General features: G+C 35.1%; 1 protein-coding gene across 7 annotated transcripts in view; it reads right to left on the bottom strand.

Annotated features, from left to right (window-relative positions):
* Window positions 1-23,792, bottom strand: part of EYA1 (EYA transcriptional coactivator and phosphatase 1) — a 331,367-nt gene that overhangs the window by 90,191 nt on the left and 217,384 nt on the right. For all 7 annotated transcript variants that reach the window (XM_031014148.3, XM_055349601.2, XM_055349602.2 and 4 more), the window contains 2 exons: window positions 11,967-12,049; window positions 11,371-11,557 (listed from right to left, as the gene is read on the bottom strand). In XM_031014148.3, coding sequence (XP_030870008.2) covers window positions 11,371-11,557; window positions 11,967-12,049 — 270 coding nt within the window. The remainder of the gene's footprint in view (window positions 1-11,370; window positions 11,558-11,966; window positions 12,050-23,792) is intronic.

Here is a 23,792-nt window from a genome sequence, read left to right as displayed (position 1 = left end):
AGAGAATTGCTTTGACTTCTCTACCTGTATTCCATAGCCATTATTCCCTGTTCACGCAGGCACTAATCGAGGTCTCTAGGTAAATTAATTCATTAGTCAAGGTCTAGTAACTCAATTAAGACAGCTTCATCACTCCTAAAATACGACCATTATCCACTTTCCAGTAATCTCTGGATAACCTGGTAGAAACCTCTAATTATTCTTCTTACACATTTCAACCACTGGTTTAAGCTCCCCACAGTCATTCTACATGAAAGAAACTGGTGAGCCACACTTTTGGGGCTTTAGTGTCTGAAACAACCACAATCCACAATGTACAACAGTAATGAACTTCAAGAGGGAAGAACACATCAGCTTCCTGAGGCCAGGGGCCTTGCCTTTCTTGTCACCCCCATATTCCCAGCACCAAGCACAGTGCCTGGCACGCAGCAAGCATTGATAAATATCTATTGAATGCCCGAATGGAAGAAATGGACATTTGAGGGCCTAATATGTATCAGTCACTTTGCTAGCCACTTACATCATTTCATTCTCATAGTCATCCCATACACAAGAGTGGTATTATGCTCATTCCACAGAGAAATAATACACCAAGGAGCTAAGTGGCCTTCCCAAGTGAGTGGCAGAGCCAGAATTCAAACCCAGGTTAGCCCAACTCCAAATCCCTAGCCACCACTCCAGTTTTTCCTAATTGTATTCAAAGGGAGGGTGCTGGTCAAGAGACATTCATAGACATTCTCAGATGGGGTGTTGGGGGAAGCACAGGTGGAAAGTGGTACCCAAACCCAGCCAGGTATGACTGGGAAACATTGGACATTACACTCAATTCTCAATGAGTACTGTCATATCAAAAATCAGAAAAGACTTAAAGTAGAGAAACTCCAATAACTTTAAATCTGATAACTTGTATCCCTAACTGCTCCCACCTGGGAACTCATTACAGGATAAAAGGATATTCATCTCCATCTTTGGGAGACAGTTGTGCTACCGAGGGAAGTATGGGAAAGGCCACACTACACCCTTCTGTCTCCCAAGGCTGACACTCTAGTGTCCCATTCAGAGATGTCACCAATGGCAGGCTGTGCTGCTTAGGAAAAATTTAATCTTTCTGGATTCCTTATTTATATTCAGTAAGGTGAAGGTCTTCTGCAAAAGAATCTATACAGTCGATGCTAAACGAAAATTAAAAGCTTCCCTATTGCCCAGCTGCTTCATGCTAAGGTTACGCAAGTGGATTTGTAGATATAAGAGAGTAGTCTATTTACAAATATGCTACATTCTAAATATGTTTAAATCAATTGTTTGAAATTCAGAAGCTATTTTCTCACAGAAACGATGTCAGACATGATTTCCAAACCAATTCATGCTTACCTAATCAATCAATAATCCAGGTGAAATACTGCACAAATATAATGCAAAATAGCAGAGAATTATACCCTTAAATATCAGCAGTCACATAAAAGTGAAAGAGTTAAAACTTATCTTAAATAATGATAATGAAGAAATGAAATTTAAATTAATCAAGAGGTCCCTGAAGTTTCTGAAGGAGTCAGATAAGTTTTAAAAGTGTTAGAAGGTGATGGTATTGGATTCAGATCCCCACCTTCACTTTAAAACGAATAGCTTCCCTTTTCCTTGATAGGATCGTCACCATTCCTACACCTAGTGTTCATCAACCATGAGCTGCCATTTGAGTTATTTAAAATTTTTTTAAAAAGATAAAGAAAAAAAAGGAGGACAAGATGCAAAGAGGCCCCTGGAAGGAAGGGGAGGGAAATGGTAAAGAGATGTGGCAAGTTGTTCCCTAAGCAGGTCCATGACAGGTGACTATTTAAGTAGGATACAGGGGAAGCACGGAGTGAACTGATTCAGGAAGTGGAAAATGAGGGAGAATGGGAGCAATCAGCTGTTGGATTATCCAAGATACCCACAAACTGCTTTTATAATTCAGTGAATACTTATGACATAATAACCCAAAATATACTACATACCTCTTCTCTGTAATTTCAGACCTACATTATTTTATCAGCAAGTAGAGCTCAAACATTTAACACATAGTTAACTGAATGCCTCATAATATATGCTTTTGCTGAGTGCTGATTAAAGAAGATGTTTACTACACAGCTACTACCTTTAGGACTCTCTGTCTACATTTTCATTTTTCTGCTCCTTTGAAACTTCAGACACAGTGGTTTCAAGCAGCAGCATGCTTTACTGATTAAAAACTCAAGTGTGAAGTCAAGCTTCCAGAGGTTTAATTTCAGTGTTGTCACTGACCTTTCCTTAGTTTTCCCATCTGTAAAATGAGGACAATGACAATACAACTCTATCTCATGGAGCTGGGTGGGAATTATCTAAGTTAATGAATGAACAGTGCTTAGAACAATACCTGGCACTAGTAAATGTTCAAAAAATATTCGCCACTGTTAAATCTGTATATATAACCCACAACAAAAATACTTACTGAAATTTTCTCTGTATATTGTCTAGTGAAAAAGTAAGGTGCAGAACAGCATGTATAGTACTCTATTATTTGTGAAGGACCAAAAAGCTAAACATACTTGAATGTGGAAAAAAAGAGAGGCGGGGGACAGTTGTTAAGTATATGTTTATATAAGCGAAGAATATGAAACCAAGGTGCCGAGTATAGAACATGGAGGGAGGTTTATTCTTGTCTGTAAACACATCTATGCCTTTATAATTTTGTCCCATGTTCATGTGTTATTATTCAGTAAAAAAATTATCAAACAATACTTACTATCAACATAGAAATAACATTGGTAGCCCCATTAATCCATCAATTCTACCTTTATTTAAAACTTAATCCAAAAGCCACTTACCAAATGATGAAATCGCAATTAAATTAGGTGAAGGGATGGCAAACACTCATAACTTTGTCCTCTTTACAAGCATCTCCAATTAAAAAACTGAACCAGTAAATGCTGATGTCCTCCAACTTAAATACGAGAAATTATTACACAGATTTGTGTTGGTCCCATAGGACACTTAATATGTAACAGTTTTTCAAATAATGAATCAATTAGTTACAAAAGAAGATAATAAATGTTTGGGAGGGTTAATAAACTAATTTAATTAGCTCAATAATATATGCATTATTTTGATTAATATAAAAATCTTCTTATGTATAAATATAAGAAAGAATTACATATTAAAATCCAGTGTACTAAAATTGACTCTATAAGGCATCCTGACATATGGCTAAGTAATTGAAAAAATTAGGGAAACCAGTAACAAGGCACAAAAGGGGTAAGTGCTTAGAAGACTGAATTTTTCTTTTCTTGGAAATACAGTCCAAAATTCACAGGTAACAAAATTCATTTTCATAATGTTTTTCACAGTGTAAAACAAAGAGTGAACTTTATTTCCATGAATTTTATAATCTTATTATACCACTATATATCCTCTGGGAAAAAAGAAAGAAAGAAAGAAAGAAAGAAAGAAAACAAATGCCATCAAGACAAACAAACCCAACAACCCAAAACAAACATCTGTTTTGTTTTCTCACATCTTAATAGCCTAGCTATTTTAGATACAAATATTTGTTTTGCCGACAAATGTTTCCAAAACATTAGTTAAAATTGTTTTGCTGAAATAGTTTATTTTTGAGCCGAACAAATTGCAAACTTTTCCAAAGTCCACAAGGCATCTGTGAAAATGAGCAAGTATGGCCTGCAGATTTTCCAAACCGTTCACTTAGCAAAATGGAGGCATCAAGACGCTTGCTAATGCAAACCTCAGGATCATTTCCACAATGAACAGACATAAGCATGTTAGCGAGTACAGACGAGACCCAAATATCCTGCATGACAGGGAAGATAGCCGGGAGTTTAGTTTTTTAACCTGTCACACTGAGTTCCTCTGAGGGCTCAGAGTTCTGCAACTTTGAACAAGAACATTCCCCTTTTTCAGGCGCTTTGCTCTACTTTCTTGTGCCTTGGCAGGGATCAAAGAAGCAGAGGGAACAAATGGTTTCCCATGCATATTGAATTCCCTCTTATACTGATTTTTCCTCTGTCACTTGAAATTCAATATCGGCAAGATTCCCGTCCAACACCTTAACCAGTAAATTGTCTGCATGCGATCAGCGGACGTGAAGGTAGATTTCAACATCAAGTTGATGTAAGAAATTCAAATGAAAAAATCCTTTGAAAAACAAACTTTTCTATGGCATTCATACTAAATCTTATTCCTAAAAACTAATTATCTTTTATTTCACATTAATCTAAAATGTTTCGTTCACCATTCACTTTTATCTTTGTCCCTTACTGCTTTATATTTGTATTATTTTAAAAATACAATATTATAGCTAAATAGTGCTTTTTTGAGAATTTAGCCTCAACATTCTTGATTAACTTAATGATACCTAACACTTATTGAGCATTTAAGAGTGATGTGCCTCATTTTCCTCATCTGTAAAATGGAACAAATAGTACCTATCTCATGGTATATTGTAAGATTACATGTGGTAATGAATGTAGAGCTCTAAGCACAACAATTGTGTTCGACTGTATTTTATTATGTATTGTGATGATAGCTATCATAATTATTATGAGATATTCTAAGAGATTTGGGATAAAAAATATGTTGTCAGGCCAAATTATTTAAATACAGCACAGTAATTGGATTATAGATGATTGTTTAAATTTTGATTATACACATGAATCACATGATGAAAAATATCATATGATAAAAATGGTTTAAGCGATCTTCTAAGAAAAGTCAATTACAATTTTCTTTGTAATAATACTCAAAAAATTATTTCTATCACTCTTTTGAAAGAATATATTTAATTAGATTAGTAGTAATATGACTTAAGCTTTTACGATCAGTACAAGATGATAACTTACTCTATACCTCAGTGGCTAGGGGATGATAAAATGCTAGTTTAGATATCAGCACAAAAGGAAAACACCTTCAAATTTATTTTTCCCTTCTTCTATTTTGATCATAGAAAAAAATCATTGGCTTTGTTAAAGATGGGTTTTTAAAAATAAAAATGAGTGAAATCTGTAATTTATTATTTAAAGTAATCATGGATTTCATTGTGACACTGTCTTACAGTCTTTGATTGAACAAGGAAAACTAGTTGGTTCTGATCAAAATTTTATTTTATAGAGAGTGAAATTTGAATTTACCGTGGAATACCCTTCTACTCATAAATTACACATATCTTCTAATAAGAGAAAGCCATTTAATCTGTAAGATGTTAATATCTGGATAACTGTAACTAATGATATTTACTGTAAACTATGAAATTTCTAAGATTTTTCTCTCCAATAAAATGTTTATAAACATATACATCATTAAAAGGGAGGATTCCAGTGGTAATAAAAACAAAAATAAGTATTAAAATATTGTGAAGTAAATGAAAATGAAAAAGCAGAACCCATCGAATTCTGTGAAATGCCACAAAAACAGTGCTCAGGAGAAAACAGCACTGAACACATTTATTAGAAAAGAAAGATCTAAAAATCAATTGTCTAAGCTCCACTCTTAGGAAACTATAAAAAGAAAAGCAAGTTAACTCAAAAGCAATCAGAAAAAAATAATGAAATAATGAAAATCAGAGAAGTTAATAAAATTAAAAACAGGAAAACAACAGAGAAAATCAATGAAACTGGCTGTTTGAGAATATCAATAAAATTGATAAACCTCTAGGCAGGCTAACCAAGATAAAAAGAGAATACACAAATTACTAATATCAGAAATGAAAGACAGCCATCATTAGCAATCCCATGAACATTAAAAGGATAATAAAGAAATGTTACGAACAATTCTATATCCACAAATTAGACAAAGTTAGATGAAATGGACCAATTCCTTGAAAGACAGTCTACCCAAACTCACAGAAGGAAAAATAGATAATATGAATAGGTCTGTACCTATTAAAGAAATTGAGCCAACAATTAATCTTTCAAAACAGAAAGCACTAGACCAGGATGGGTTCCCTGGTAAATTTCATCAAATACTTAAGAAAAAAATGATTACAATTCTCTACAATCTGTTCCAGAAAACAGAAGCAGAGGGAACATTTTGTAATTCCATCAATGAGGCCAGCATTACCCTAATACTGAAATGAGATAAAGGCATTACAAGATATGAAAACTAGAAACTAGAATAATATTTCTCATGAACATAAATGCAAAGATCCTCAACAAAATATTAGCAAACTGAATCCAACAATGTATAAAAAGAATCATATGTCATGACCAAGTAGGATTAATCCAAGATATATAAGGCTGGTTCAACATTTGAAAATTAATGTAATCCATCACATCAATGAGCTAATGAAGAAAAACCATATGACCAAATCATCAGATGCATAAAAAGCGTTTGACAAAGTCCAATACCCATTCATAATAAAAAAACTCAGTAATCTAGGAAAGAGGAGAGAGCTTCCTAAAGCTGACAAAGAATGTCAAAAAACAACTTACAGCTAACATTATACTTCATGGTGAGAAACTAGATGTTTCCTTTCTAAGATAAGGAACAAAGCAAAGATGTCCCCTCTACCACTCCTGTTCGACATTGTACAAGTCCTTACTAATGCAATAAGAAAATAAAAGGTATACAAATTGGGAAGGAAGAAATATAACTGTCTTTTTTCACAAAAAACATGATTGTCTATGTAGAAAATATAAAAAAAAAATCAACAAATACCCACCCCCAAAACCAAACAACTCTTGAAACCAATGAGGAAGGTTGCAGGATATAACATAATAGATAAAAGTCAAATGCCTTCCTATATACCAGCAATGAGCAGTTGGAATTTGAAATTAAAAACACACCATTATTTCCATCAACACTAGAGAGGGAAAGAGAGAGAGAGAAAGAGGTGTAACTCTAAAAATTATATATAAGCTTTATGTGAGAAAAACTATAAAAGAAATCAAAGAAGATATAAATAAATGGAGAGATATTCCATGCATATGGATAGATTCAATATTGTCAAGACATCAGTTTGTCCCAATTTGATCTATAAATTCAACGTGATTCCAGCCAAAATCCCAGAAATTTACTTTGTGGATACTGACAAATTGATTCTAAAGATTATATGGAGAGACAAAAGACCCAGAATAGCCAACACAATGCTGAAGGAGAAGAAAAAAGTTGGAAGACAGACACTGTCTGACTTTAGGACTTACTATAAAGCTGTAGTAATCAAGACAGAGTGGTATTGGTGAAAAAATAGACAAATGGATCAGTGGAACAGAAGAGAGAGCCCTGAAATAGCCCCACTTAAATATAGTCAAGTGGTCTTTGACAAAGCAGCAAAGGCAACATAATGGAGAAAAGATAGTTTTTCAAAAATTAATCTGGAACCACTGCACATCCATATGCAAAAAAATGAATCTAGACCCTGACCTTACATCTTTCACAAAAATTAATTCAAAATGTGCCAGAGACCTAGATGTAAAATGCAAAATTATGAAACTTCTAGATAGTAACACAGGAGAAAATCTAGATGGCCTTGGTTTTGGCAATAAGTTTTTAGATACAGGAGCAAAGGCATGATCCATGAGGGAAAAACTGATAAACTGGAGCATTAAAATTAAAAACTTCTCTGCAAAATACACTGCTAAGAGAAAAGAAAATCCATAGACTGGGAGAAAATATTGCAAAACACCTATCTGATAAAAGATGTGTATCAAAATAAACAAAGAACTCCTAAAACCCAACAATAAGAAAACAAACAACCTGTTGAAGAAGTGGGCAAAATATCTCTACAGACACCTCACCAAAGAAGACATACAGATGGCAAATAAGCATATGAAAAGGTGCTTCACATCATATGTCATTAGGAAACAAAACAACAAGATAGCACTACTTCTCAATTAGAATGTCCAAAATCTAAAACACTGACAACACCAAATTCTGGCAAGAATATGGAGCAACAGGAACTCTTATTCATTGCTGATGAGAATACAAAATGGTATAGCCACTTTGGAAGATGATTTGGAAGTTTCTTCTAAAGCTAAACGTAGTGCTGCCATATGATCCAGCAATCACACTCCTAGGTATTTACTCACAGGAGTTGAAAATTTATATCTATTAAAAAAAACTGCACACAAATGTTTATAGAAACTTCATTCATAACTGCCAGAGACTCAAAGCAACCAAGATGTCCTTCAATTGGGGGTGAGGGGTGATTGGCATGGCTAGTTGAAGAGTAGGCATGAGTTTAAGACATGAGTTTAAAGACATGGCTAGTTGAAAAGTAGGCATGAGTTTAAGAGTAGGCATGAGTTTAAGGCATGGCTAGTAGAAGAGTAGGCATGAGTAGGCAATAAATAAATTAAAATCTCATTGACTAGAAAATATCTATATTTCTCAAGGTAGATTCTAACATATCTGCAGATTATGTGAATTTTTTAATTAAGATAGTGAAGAAAGAGCTAACAAATTCATTTTTAAAAGAATGAATGCAAAGGCACTGTTTTTAGTTTTTAAAATAGAGTAAAATTTTGGAAGCTTTCGGATTCAAGTTATATTATTTTTAACACATTAAAATATCCATCCAAAGGGTAATAAAGCTTTGAATATTTCATTATGAACACTTTAAAATAATTTTTGAACTCAAAATTCATGAGGAATTACATGTTTACAAGTAATACTGCACACCATCACAGACTTAAAAAGTAACTTTAAAAAGGCACAAAAAACCCACAAATGAGTCCTTACATGTTTGCCCAGAAAAACCCTTACAAAATTATCTTCATATGTCCATTGTGACATAACAATTCTAAGAACAATGCAGGAACAGAAATCTTGAAGCATGAGAGAAATATCACATATACCTAGATTTGTCCCTACTGCATAATATAATGAAATTGAAAGGCAGAAACCAGGTCATACATAAGATAAGAAAATGACTAGAGTCTAACTCTCCAGTATTATAAAATACTAACTTTAAACCCAATAGACTAAAAGTAAAAGAAAAAAAAAGGACCCGAAATTATTCCAACAAAAAGAGACATTCATTATTTTAACAATGTAAAAAATTCTACCTCAAAACAGAAATTGTTTTTAATAAGTCATTTCTAATTATTTAGTTTAATAAATTCTTCTGTTTTATGTACTTTACCATCAAAACTTCCTTTTCATCAAGAATAGTACATCTATTATTTTATATACGACTACTAAGAAAGACAAGTTAATGACAAAAAACTTAGCCTGAATCTGCGGTCTTTTCACAAATTAAAGAATGAAAACAAAATACCCAGACTAGATCTTCCTTGAATTTTTAAAGAAAACCATTTCTTTTTCAATGTGGAAACTCAGTGAACTTTCCATTTCTAATTATGCAACACAAGAAAGGCTGATCCAGACATACTCGCTTTAGTTGGAAGAGGTATGTATAAGAAATCTGAAAAGTATTATTTCTTCCTCGGTTCAACTCATTCCTATTCTTTTCCCATAAGATAATGAAATTAAAATAAGTACCTAAAACACTAAGCACTTTTACTTTTACAATACAAGCTAAAATACATCATTCACTCTTAAAACCATGGACCAATTTTGAAATTAGAATTTTTCATTGTTTTCCATGTGGCCTGGCTTTATAGTCCACCATCCCCACTCTTTCACATAGCATCCCTTTTAGGAAAAATACTCACTTAGAACAGTGTCTGGTTTCAGAGACAAACACTTATATCTGACCAAATGGCCTTTTCAAAAAAGCTCTAATCAACCTTAATTTAAGAAACACAATTAAGTCTTCAACAGTTTATTTATAATGTAGTATTCACAGCCAAAATTTCACAAATTAAATAATATTATTCGCTGTCTCCTCTTCTCTTTCTATGACTCTCTAGATCCTAAAAGAGGTTTGCTACATCTCATTCACATAACAATCCTCATTTCAAAACTCCTTTTAGTTTTCAGGAAGCTTGCATGACACAGGTGGTTCAAATGAAAAGGCAAGATCTCCCTAAAGTTGGGACAAGCCATTACCTTTCCTCATGATGCCTATACGAAGTTTATGTAAGTAGAGAAAGTTCTATAAAAACTCCTACAATGAATTCAATGCATTCTATAATAAAATTTGTCTTCAGTGTCATTATATAGATGTGAAATCTAATTAAAGGAAGAGAGAGATATGTATACTCAGTTCTATGAAAACTGTATGTACACATGTAAACTGAATGAGGAATCAGCTTAGTTTTTGGAAAATAAAGATACATGGAATACAATTATCAAAGATGAAAATATTTAAAGTTAAAATGTGCAGCAGAAATAATGAGCATTAGAAGTTAATTGAAAGACAAGAATGATGAAACTTTAGAATAAAGCAATGTCTGCATACTTATTTTTAAAACGAAAAAAACGTGGAACATGAAAAATTTTGAAGACTTTTGGGGGAGAAATCACCCACTAATATTTAAAATATAATTCTATAGTCAAAAATTAAATTAGCATTTATTATACAGAACTTTTTTTCATGATTTAGGATAACCTAGAATGCACACTATGATTATAATATCAGAGAGGTAATTTTTTCAATGTTAAGACCATTTTAACCTGACTTGTAGCAATAGAGTGGGCTTTAGCTCTGGAAACAGGCAAGAGGAAGAAAACTTTGACTCTTTGAGGATAATAGCTTATTTTGTAATCCATGAAACGTATCATTAACTCTTTAAAAAGTTAAGGCAAGGAGGTGAGAAGTATGTGAAAGTATAGGAAACGTTAAGTAAAGACCAGTTCAGGAAATTAGGCAGACACCATAAAGAGTTCTAGAAAGAAAGAATCAATGAGGAGAAGAGATATCAAAGACATCATGTAGGAAGATTTCCACATGGAGAGGCTGGCATTTGAAAGAGACCAGCAAGGGTTGTGCAGAAGCATAACAAATGCCCAAACTTATGACACATTGTCATGAAATTCACAGCAGGCCACATGTGGGAAAGCAGAGGCTCACTTTTGACTGTTTTTTAAACTATCAGCAAGATATTACTTTGATGAAAAACATTAAATATTGAATAATGATACATGCTAAATTCTAGGCATTGCCATTTTATGCTCTATATGTGGTGCCAATGAATTATAGTTATAGCTAAGTATTTATAATTATGCATCTCAAAAACTACACAGATCTTAAAAATTGAGTATATTTACAAATAAAATATCTATTTCATGTGCTTTTGATGTTTATATACTTTATTTTAAAATTTCAAGCAAATAAAAAAATAAATAAAAATGAACGCCACAGTCATGCTGCTTGACTTATATTTAGTCCTTGCCAAAAGCTGCCAAAATTGTGCAACCACTGCATGAATATATGACTGTAGAAAAATGCATTGAAACCATTGAAAATATCACCTGCAGGACTAATAATATTCACATAATTACCTGCTGTGGGATCTGTAACTGCTTGGCTGGTGATGCCAGATGGCGGTTCTTGAAGCTGGTAAGTGGCATTGGTGGATGGTGTCGTTGGGCTGGTGTTGCTGCTGGTCATATAATGTGCTGGATACGGTGAGCTGTTATAATACTGTGCGTACTGACCCTGGCCAAAACTGGGATAAGACGGATAGTCCTACCAAATCAAACCACACAAGAATTGTCTGTCAAAATACTGCTGCTTATCTCTTACATATCAAAGTGTAACTGTAAGTATGTTTGGGTTTCTGAGCCTTTTCTGAATTCACACGGGGGCATACAAGTACACATTAACTAAAGAGCTCAGACTTGCAAACAAATTTTATGTAAGATTATATACATTCTTCATATTTTTGCTCTTCTATGATGCAATACTAGGTAAAATTAAACCAATCTGAAAACCAAACAACTCACCACAAAAGACTGCTAAAGTGAATTTTAAAAGAAAACTACTAAAAGCCTTAGGAAAGCTCTCACTTATAATATAAACAGATCTTTCTTTATATAAGAAAATCATGTTGCATTTAAAGATATTTTTCAGAAGTTAAACTGGCTTTTTAAATTACCTGCTGTGAACTATTAAATCCAGAGGAATTTGTGAGTGAATTATTTCCTGTATATAATCCTGATGATGTTGTAAAACTGCTACCTAAAACAAAATGAAAAGAAATACGGTTACACCAGGCTTGTGGAATAATGTGGGTACAGGAAAACAGCATTTAGAAAAGGCAGAATTGGTATTTGGTTTATCTTCAACCCTAGAATCTGTTGTCATGTCTAAAATGTAGTTTTCTTAACATAGTTGATGGTTTTATTTTTACTACAAAATTAAAAAACAAAGAGGTTTAAATTTCCAAGGATGTTAGTAACTTATATAGACTAATGACAAAATCATACATTTGTGTAAAAATATTAGACAATGAACTTTTCAATTTGCAAAACACTCCAAGATTTTTCATGTCTTTATATTAAATTCACATAATGTAAAATGATGGGGTCAGATTAGATGATCTTTAAGGTTCTTGCTAGCTCAAAAACTATGATACTACTTCCAAGAACTTAAAATGCTTTCAGACTTGTATTATATGGTCATTAAAATGGCATATGGAAAAAGCCATTTCATTTCACAGAAGAATGAATGGCAGCACCTGATAAATTTGACACAACAAAGATGAAAAAGGAATATGATTAATGTTTTATCTATTACATATGCTGTCAAGATAATGTTCTATCTGTTGAATGTCCACATTGTTAAACAATGAACAGTAGGTGCTGTGTAAGATACAACACCTGAGCAAAGCTGAGTTCCCTCTTTCACATGACTTACTATTTTGTTATTAAGCTATGCAAAACAATAATATGCTACCATTGATAATCATATTGGCAAAAATTTTTTTAAGAAGGTAAGATCAGGGATTGGGAAATATATAAAAAATGGCATTCATACACTGCAAAATGGGAATTTACATAGGCACAATCTTTCTGTTTGGCTATTTGGCTTATGATTGAGAAATTTTATATGCCATTTAACCCAGCAATTTTATTTCAGGCATTTACTCTAAGAAAAAAAATTATAGATTTATACAAAGAGATAGCAAAGATATTCTTCAGTGTTGCTTCTAATAAGACAACCTAGGGAAGCAGCCCCAACTCCATAACAGGTACTATTCAGAAAATGGAATACTATGAAGCTGTTTAAATGGTACTACAATGATGTTTAATGGCATGAGAAAAATTTTCATATTATTTTGTGAAAGCAAAAACTAAATAACAAAAAGTATTTTTGATGATCTCATTTAAAATATTTTTCAAAGCATGACAAATTTTCAAAAAGCACAAAATTCTAAGAAATGCTATCTCTGAAGGATTTGATATATGGTCACATAGCATTCATTAAGCCAATTTACATTTTTAAGTTTTCTACTCGGAACCTATGTTGCTTCTATAATTAGAAATAAAAGCCATTTTTTAAAAAGTTAGTTTTACGGCAAATGAGCAGTATAGGCCATAAATGTGTTGGCGGTTCAAGGAGGAATCTCTTCAATGTGAACTCACTATTCAGATGGCTCCAGGTATAAAATGTTGTAATATATGCCAATTATTTACTTGCTACTGAACATTTAAGTATTGGCTTAAGAGTCAGAATACAGAGTTTCCAGTTCATCATTTATGAGCTATTTGGACTTTGGACAAGTCTCCCAGCCACTCTAAAACATAATTTCCTGATCTGCAACAACTCTACTTTGCAGTGTTCCTAACAGATCAGATAAGGTAATGTTTTGGAAAGCATAATGGACACTCTACAATATCACATAAACATTAGGCACATTATGGTTTATGGCAGCAAGCACTTCTAAAATTCTCTATTTATGTATCTTTTCCCTCTTTTACTTTCCCGAATTAGATAAATATGACTTAATCTCTTTACATATCTAAAATTCTATTCCTATTTACTTATCAAGCATGTATGAACTTTAAAAGCTTGAGCCAAGAATTATTTTTATTAAGAAGGGAATCTATATCCTAAAATAGTGTCAAATTTAGTTATCACAGAGACTCTATTTGAGGTTTCTTCATTTGTATATTTCAGGAATATCAATTGTTTGAAGTTCCCAGAACACCTATCTCAGATAGGCAGAGAGCTCTCACAGTGCTAGTAGCCACCACAATTAGCCATCAATAGACAGGCTTCACATATTAATGTTCATTTGCATGTGGTAATTACATGCAAAGGAAACATATATTCAATGCCAGGCTCATGGTGACAATTACATGGGGCTAAAAGGATGACTAAGACATAGCCTCAGACCTCACAGGGCTTATCAGACTACCAGTTTTTGTTTTTTTTTAAACATTGTCCCTTACAGGCATATGACTCATCCTTTATGTGCATATCAGTGAACAATTTATTATTGATATTATATATAAAGCAAACTTATACATGATGAACATTTAAAAATGCCTTGTAAAAGAAATTTTAAATTACTTTTGCATAAAGATGTGGATGTCAATGCTTTTTAAAAAGAAACTTCAGCTATTATATGCATTTTAGAGGAAAAATTACCTTGGGTTATGATCCGTTACTTTCATTTAAACTATACATTTTTAGGTTACGACTTGCTATTTTCATTTAAATGACAGAGTTTTAAGCAATAAATACTGACCTCAATAATCCCTATCCACCAAGAAAATGAATAAGATATAGAAAATATATTTTTAAAATGGATGTTTTCATTCCATAAGTTATCCCCTGAAATGAAGTAGGAAAGACCATGGAAGCTATATTGGCACACACAGGCCACGAGGGTCTGACCAAGTAAATCACAGTTCAGTACTCCAAATGGCACCCAAGTGACTTTCCAGACTAAATGCTACTTCCAAGACTGTACATTAGCTGGAATTCAACATAAGTTATACTCATTTGCTGGCTGACTGCAGGCTGAGATTCCATTCCATTTAGTATGCCGAAACAGGAGTTTAATGGCACCCCAGTGGCTTTGGAGACTTAATGCAACTTCCAAAAGGATCTTACTTTAGGGAGAGGTGTACATACTAGAGTCAGGTCAGGCAATATTAATTTTTCACCACCAGAATCAAGTTCGCAGGGCCACTCCACCTGCCTTCACATAGGACTTAGGCAAACAGAGCTGCTAAACTCGGACCAGGCCACAGCAGGGGACTTCTGCAACAGCCTCCTCTACTGGTTTCTTTACCCATCTTTGGGTACTGTCCAGCCCATTCTCTGCAAAGTCAGTAGACTCTCTAATGTGCATGACTGATCTTGTCACTCCCCTGCTTAAAAAAAGTAACCTTTAATGGCTCCCTGTTGCCCTCAGGATAATATTCAAACTGCTTACTAGGGTTTATGTATTAGGCCTTAGCTGGTCTAAACTCAGTTTATCTTTTGAACTTCTTTGGTCTTTTCCCAGCAACTGTGACTCCAATGCACCCGGGCATACATTCCAGCCTAACCCTAGTAAACCAACATGCAGCAGGCTTTCTAATGTTACTCCTTACAGCTCCTACTTCCTCCTGTCAAATCCAGGTTAACTTTGATTGCACTTCACAACTCAGCAGAATTTGAAATCCGCTTTCTCAGAAAAGCCTCCCTGAATCCCCATTCTCTCCTCTTTCCCTCTAAACCTGGGTTGCTGAATTAATCCATCTATCATCTGTCCATCTATCTCCATGATATATGTGTGTGTTTATCAATCTCTGTGACGTACGTACATTTGATATACACACACACACACACACACACATCCATGACTTACTAATCAGTATTTTAAGCCAAGTACTAATTGACCTGTAAACTAACAAATACTAACTATATATAAACTAGTCCTTCCCCTATAAGACAACTCAAAAATCTTTGACATTCCTATAAAAAATTGGATATTTACACCTAACCCATACAAATATCCCCAGAGTGCAAAATATAATAACAATACTAGAGGTGTACATACTAGAGAAGCAGGCTCAAGCAATATTAATTTTTCACCACCAGAATCAAGTTCGCAGGGCCGCTCCACCTGCCTTCACATAGGACTTAGGGTCTGACCAAGTAAATCACAATTCAGTACTCCAAATGGCACCCAAGTGACTTTCCAGACTAAACGCTACTTCCAAGACTGGAACATACAAATATCCCCAGAGTGCAAAATATAATAACAATAAAACAGAAAATACCCATTGAGTACTCTCTGTATGTTAGGAAGTAGGCTCACCCGTACATGCTTCACCTATACTCCACAACAACTTGATACTACAGGGTGTATGATCATTCCCATTTTGCAGATAAGGAAACAGAGGGTCAGGTTACAGTAACACAGCTCCAAGGAATGAAGGTGAAACACAAACACAGATCTGTCTGGTTTTAAGGTCTATACAATGCTGTCTTGCCTCCTCTTGCTCGATTTTATATTGTATAATGGGAAGTTCTGATATACACTAAAGTTTTCCCAGGCATTATTTTATAAAACAATTATATTAAAATAATTTATATTTATATCTTGTAAATAATCTCAGGGATTATTTTATAATTATATTAAAAAGTGTTAGAAGCAAAATAGAAGTGACAAGAACAAATAATAATACTTAAACATTTTTGAGTGCTTACATTGAGCCAGGCCCAAATAAAGCATTTTGCCTATTAGAACTCACCGATTCCTCACAACCACCCCAGGAGGTGGATGCTGTTACATCCCGTGTTATAGATGAAGAAACTGCCGGAGGTAATAAGCAACTGTGGCAGAGCTGGGATTCAGTCCCAGGCACCTGGCTCCAGAACTGAGGCTCTTAATCTCTATAGTAAATTGCATCTCAGAATGGCAAGGTTTTTGTCTGTGAGTTATTTCCCTTTTTTATGACCATTTCCAAAATATGCCTGACAAACTGCCTCAGAGTCATTAGGAAGTGCTTGTTCTTCCTAGGCAAATACCTGGGCTTCCCTTTCAGACACAGAAATCAGTCTCACTGAGGCAGAAGGACTAGGGGGTGATCTGAAAATCCACGTTTACCAAATACCTATAAGTGTCTGATTTTTAGTACCAATTCAGTAGGTGTTATAGCAATTGCTTCAAAAATATGTAACTAGTATAACCTTTCTTCTTACACTAAGAAAGTAATCATTCTCTTCAAGCATTCAGAGCTGAAGCTTCTCAGAGCCTATCTGTGTGGGGTATTTCTGGTTCTTGAGCTGAGCTAAAGATCATCTGGAGTAAGGGGCTCCACTTTGATAGCTAATTCAATGGAGACTTCAGTGCCAACACTACCAGATGGATTTCACCGAAGTTTAGAATGCCACAAAGCAAAGGCAAAACAACAATGCTCATGCTCCCCAGAAAGCTTCAGTATATGGGCTGCTAGACTCACTTGCAGGCTTAGCAAGAGAGGCACATTTGTGTAGAAGGCTGTCACACACCAGGCTTGAACCTGGATGCTAGAGAGAGACAGGATAAGACATGACCAGGATAAAACAGACCTCCTTCCCTTAACATCAATCCACTGAGAGTTTCTGTTGGATTTGCAAGGGTCTTCACTTACAACTTTTGGTCACAGAATTATTTGTAATGTCTGGAATTCCTTAATCAAAATAATATAGAAGTATTTTCTTTTCTAGAAACAAATGACTTTACATCAAAAGACACCTCCAGATAAATAAAATAGAGCCACTACATCCTATAATGCAAGGTTTTACATCACATTATATCATGAAAATTCCTCAAAGTAGAAAGAATTCCCATTATAACCCATTATTTCTCAATCAATAAGTTTGGCAGAGATTGCTTCATGTGAAACTCAATAATTCTCAATAGAGTTTGGGGTGGGAGTGGGGATACCTTCTTACTCATTGGTTAAAAGGAAAAGCTTACCTAGTTATATAACTATTGGCCAATATGGTGAAACCCTGTCTCTACTAAAAATACAAAAATTAGCCGGATGTGCAATCTCAGCTACTTGGGTGGCTGAGGCAGGAGAATCACTTGAACTTGGGAGGCTGAAGTTTCAGTGAGCCGAGATCATGCCATTGCGCTCCAGCCTGGGTGACAAGAGTGTAACTCTATCTCAAATAAATAAATAAATAAATAAATAAATAAATAATTGTTAACAATCATAGTCATGGTTATTATTATTATTTTTTTTGACATGGAGGGGAGACACTCATTTCCACAACAGGAAACTGGAAAATTTTTCCCTTCACAACATCTCTTAAGATACAGCATTATTTGTCCTTCCACTGCTGTCTTTTAAAGTTGATTATTTTTATATTCTAAGTGGGAAGATAATATATCTCTAATCACACGCATACACACACACACACACACACACAGCTTTTCAAGTTAGTTTCATTAACAGCATCTACTGGCATTCTTTATAGGTACAACTCTAGAGGTTGTTGTGATGCAAAAGAAGTGGGCATCATGAACCTATCCCTGGAAGAAAGTTCGAAAATCCCACACACTCATGAAGATGACACAAAGAACATCAGCTTGCATCACCCACCCAGGTGTCACAGCTCTCACTGTGTTACTCACTTGGGTGCCACAGCCCTGCTAAGGAGGTGCTCAGCAAAATGACATGAAGACACCTGGTTAGACTGGGAAGGAAAGCACATGCTTCCCCAAAAAGGGAAGAAGTGTACTCACTCCTGGCACAGGGTGAGAATAAACTATCCAAAGAAGATCAGAGAATAGAAAGTTTTTGGGAAGTTGGGTGAGGAGTGTGACTGATCGTGGGTGATGGAAGTTTCTTGATCATTTAAGAAAAACAGCTCAGGAAAAGAAATGGCATCCTTTAATGGCAAAATGCAAGAATCTGAATGTCCAACAAATCATCATTAGTATACTGGGACCAATGAAATATTACGATTCTGAATTGCCGGGGGTGGGGAAAAGCTAGAGAACCCTTAGAATTGCAAGGATACAAATGTTTATCTGGGCCTGGAGATGCCACTCGGGGTTTGGGATGGGGGTGCTCAGGAGAAGACTATTATAACCAGGCTGTTGCCTACAGCTCCCCATGCACAGCTCACCATGGTACTTTAGGATGTGATCACTGCTATATCGGAAACTCACCTTGCTCAGTCTTGCTCCTCTTACTTAATGCTTCCCTCCCTCACTCCACATTTTCCATCCTTCAAGGCCTCACCCAAGTCTCATCTGTCCAATAAGCTTTTCCTTGACTGTTACTCTTTGTACTGAGTTTATCTTCTGGAAACCTGAGCTCCCTAATAATTGATACCAGGTAATTGACCTCTCCGTTAGACCAGTACTAAGCAAGTCCCCCTTAGTCTTGTTTTCATTCTGACCGTAAGTTCCTTAAGCTCATTTTCTATATTTATCCTGTCTGCCTCACATAGAGATGGATAAACCATGTCTGACTCATGCCTTTGAAGGGCTTCATCTAGGCTGGAGTGTGAGCCAGAACTGTACTGTTGCTTGAGAATTTCAATCCATGTGGTAAGTGACTAAAGGATTTAGTGAGAACACGATTGTCATAAAGTATTAGGTGTGGGGACAGGTGAGGACCTTTCCATAGATGTTTGTTGGCGGGGAGAGGGACAGTTTGGAAGAATGACTTTAAGGCCCACAAAAGATTTTAAGAGAGAAAAGAAGGTCTCTCAACTTTTTCATCAATTTAAAAAAGTGAGTAGGGAAAGAAAAGATAAATAATAATTGAGCTTATTTCTCAGACTTTATCTGGAGGACTTTGATATTTAACAGATTTTACCTGAATACTTTGCTGGGTTTTTTTTTTTTATTTTTTAGAGACAATGTCTCACTCTGTCACCCAGGCTAGACTGCAGTGGCATGATCTTGGCTCATAGCAACCTCTGCCTCCCAGGTTCAAGTGACTCTCGTGCCTCAGCCTCTTGAGTAGCTGGGATTGCAAGTGTGTCCCACCACACTCGGCTGACTGGCTTCTTTCAAACTACATGATGTATAAAGGATTATCTTAGAAATCAGATTATAATCACTTTAGATTTAAATTATATAAAGAAAGTTAAATTCTGGACCTGTAAGCACCTTCTGAAAGGAATTAAAATATTTTTGAATCTCCAGTAAATAGTCCAGCAGACTTTAAATCAAATAAAATTTTAAGTTGATTAAGTATCCATGGATTTTTACCTCATAAAATCTCACCTATTTGAGCAATGAATACCACTGGACCCCAGACATGGTACAAAGACTTCACATCCACATACCACATAACATGCCGATAGGATGTTAACCTTGTTAGTCCAGCTGTCAGGATCCTAACAGAACACTGACCCATGGTCCAGATTCTGCCCTCCTAAGAAGGCTACTCACTCTCATAGCTCAGAGATTGGCATATCACAGGTATATTAATAAAAACAAGTCTTGCTTGTGTAAGAAAAACTTCAAATTCAGAATGCAATAACATCCTATGGCTTTAGAGTACATTTATAGTTCAATCTTTCCACATCCATTTTCTGAGGTCATTTCCAACATCATCATGTGAGATGGCTGAGGCAGGGTCCTCGTCTTCATTCAAAAAGTAGAGGATGGATAAGGTGACCATTATCTCTGGTGCCAGGTTATCGCTTTCTAATCTGTCATGCCAAATCTACCTTTTAGATTTTCTGAATCGGTAATGTTGAAAGCAAATTGGTATTAAGTGGTATTAATTTTTGGCTGCACAAAAGTCATAGACACACTAACAGCAGAAATAATCATACTTAAGAAATTTAATAAATACATTTGGAATCAAATGATCCCATTTTTAAAGGATTTCTTCATTGTAACTCCGTTTTAGGCTAGTAAATTTAAAAGTAAATTACATAAAGTGTCCCAGGGACAGTGCGTCACAAAGATTTTGCTTTGCTTTCTTCTTATCAATGTTGGCTTCCTACAGAGAAAGAGTGGTGGCCTTGTCAACCATAACAAACAAGAAACAGTCTTCCTTGAAGATCCTATATGGGACATGCAGTTCTGTAAGTGCTAAGCAATTTTAGTTTTAAAACAAACCCATCCCTCAAAACTTCTCTTAATACATCTTCACTACCTCTTCGTAGTTAAGAACACAGCCTATGTCGATTTAAACATCACTTAAAATATTAAAGTTTTGTGTATGATTTAACCTGGATAATACTGCCCAGTTATAACTTCAAAAAGCTTTTTTTTTTTTTAAGAAAAAAAAAAAAGGAGTAACAAGTAGGTCAAAGGTCTGCTTCACAGAGAACAAGGACTCACATTAAAAACCAGAATCCCAGCCAACATAAGAATGCTGGAACCTGCTGGGGCCTGTCTGTACTTGCCACGTTTTAGAGCATTTTCTAGCACTTACTGGGCAAGCAGGATGCTGTTTGTCCCTCGTGTATTTTCACAGAAGTCCATTTGCTTTCCATCTCTGGCCTCTTTGCCATGGGCTATGTCCATCATCAAGCACGATCTATGTGGCAGAAGTTAGTGCAGCTCCCCGGGGAAAAGCTTTCGAAGGCCAGATGGGCTATTTAAAACCAGGATTTTCCCCCTTCCTTAGAAGATAGATTTTAAATGACCAAGTTTTCCTTTTTGTCCCAGTAATAGTTTTTATTTCCAGAGAGAACTTTTAACACAGGTTATAAAGACTGCAAAGCCTTTACATTTACCTGTCTTGATATATTTCTATATATTTTAATTAAAAACAACTCATGAAGAAAACAATATTGGTATGGGTCACTAATTATTGTTGTGCCTAGATGTCAAGAAATTTTTATCCAATTTTTAACACCTGAAATATACAAGATGCCAAAAGAAGTGAAACAAAATATTACTTATACAATCAATTTAAGCAAAAAAAAATCTAGAATATAAAATGCCAAGAACGAAAAAATAAATATGAGAAGAGTGGCAAAGCAATTAAGGGGCAATTCTGCACATCAGTGCAAGCTGCAATAGCTATTCTTCAATTTCATTTTACGTTAGAAAGTACAAATCTCAAATGCTTTATCACAGATCACTTTTTTAAGCTTAATGTATATTTTCCTAAAACCACTATCTTTTAAAGTAAAAATACCTTTTCTATAGATAATAAAAAAATTTTAAAGCATAACAGCATATTTAGTTAAGCAATTTTTAGGTTATAAATGACTAATAAACTTAAATGGTTCAGGCGTACATTTGAAAAGCTACGGAGAGGCAGATCAAAGGAAACAAGGGTGATGTTACTAGATCATTCCCACTTCATAATGAGGCAGGGATGCATGAGGTGTGATGGCCGCAGAGCTGTGCCTCTTCCATGTACCCTTTAACAAACCTCTGCCCTGATTTATTGTCTTTCCTTACTAGTTTGAACCCCAATCTCTTTAGCAGAACAAACAACATTATATACAAAGAGGGAGTGAGAATTTGTGTTATTTTCTTCTCTAAGTGAGAGCAATAAAACCTAAAGGAAAATAAACAAAGCAGGGTTTCCGGGACCCTCTGAGTTTAGTACACGTACATCTGTGCAGCCCCTTCGATCTATCATGGCAGATCCTGACACCTCCCCTGGTGTGGGATGATGGGAATGTCCTATACCATTATTGATATTCTGGGACAATAAAACACTCAGAAAGGCATTCTATACCACCATCGTGATGATTCTATGATGTCTCCAACCAGCTCTATCTACGAGTATTAACACAAGGAAAGATGGCATTAAACATACGATGACAATAAATTAGCTGAAATGTCTTATTTATGTTTTATATATATTTTTAAGTTCAGGGGTACATGTGCAGGTTTGTTATGTAAACTTGTGTCATGGAGGTTTGGTGTGCAGATCATTTCATCACCCAGGTATTAAGCCTAGTACACATTAGTTATTTTTCCTGATCCTCTCTGTCTTCCCACCCTTCGTTCTCTGACAGGTCCCAGTGTGTGTTGTTTCCCTCTACAAGTCCATATGTTCTCATTATTTAGCTCCCACTTAGAGGTGAGAACATATGGTAGCTGGTTTTCTGTTCTTGTGTTAGTTTGCTAAGGATAATAGCCTCCAGCTCCATCCATGTTCCTGCAAAGGACATGATCTCATTCTTTTTGTATAGCTGCATAGTATTCCATGGTGTATATGTACCACATTTTCTTTATCCAGTTTACCATTGATGGGCATTTAGGTTGATTCCATAACTTTGTCTTTGCTCTTCTAAATGGTGAATTAACTGAATTTTTATTATGCTACATTCCAAATTCATTTCCCCAAATGAAGAAAATCAGAGTTTTTTAATGAACCTTAATTTCTAACATTCATTGTGACATAGACCTCTCCACTTCTAACAAACATTTGTATATTTTAGACATAATACTAGATACTGGAGATTAAAATATGACTAAAGATGTTCATTATCTTTAATAGTCTAGAATCACTAGAACTAAGCTATTATGGAAAGCTGGGTTTTCCACAGAGCTGAGGCTTAACCAGTTAAGTAACAACTTAATTTTAATGGTTTTGTTTTGTAGGTGTGTGAAAACTGTTTGCACGTGAACTACAGACTTCCTTACCTCAGCCAAATTGCTAAACAAAATTTTATTTTCCTCATATGATTGGGCACCACCATTATAAAGATAGCTCATTGTTTTCTGTATTAGATGGAACCATAAATCTATGTTATATGTGGAGTTAAATGGATGGCGACACCAGCGATAGGTACAGACCTTGCATTTTTAAAGGTTTGATTTCAAGTTAGTTGTTTCTTTTACATAAAAGGAGAATAAAGGTTATTTATGACACACTGGGGAGATATTCTGTGAAAGCAATCAGAGGCCGAAGCTGCTTCTGCTAAGCAGTTTTCTTACCTTTCATGCCTGCGTGCACACACGCACAAACTCACACACAACACCCCATTTCACTATTGTGGCCAGTGCCCTTTGATTGGTAAGCAGCAGTAAAAACATATTGTTTGCAGA

The sequence above is a fragment of the Gorilla gorilla genome, chromosome 7 (genome assembly GCF_029281585.2).
Source record: "Gorilla gorilla gorilla isolate KB3781 chromosome 7, NHGRI_mGorGor1-v2.1_pri, whole genome shotgun sequence".
Lineage (NCBI taxonomy): Eukaryota > Metazoa > Chordata > Mammalia > Primates > Hominidae > Gorilla > Gorilla gorilla.
The sequence above is the reverse complement of the archived record's forward strand: the minus strand, read 5'-3'. Positions and strand labels throughout refer to the sequence as shown.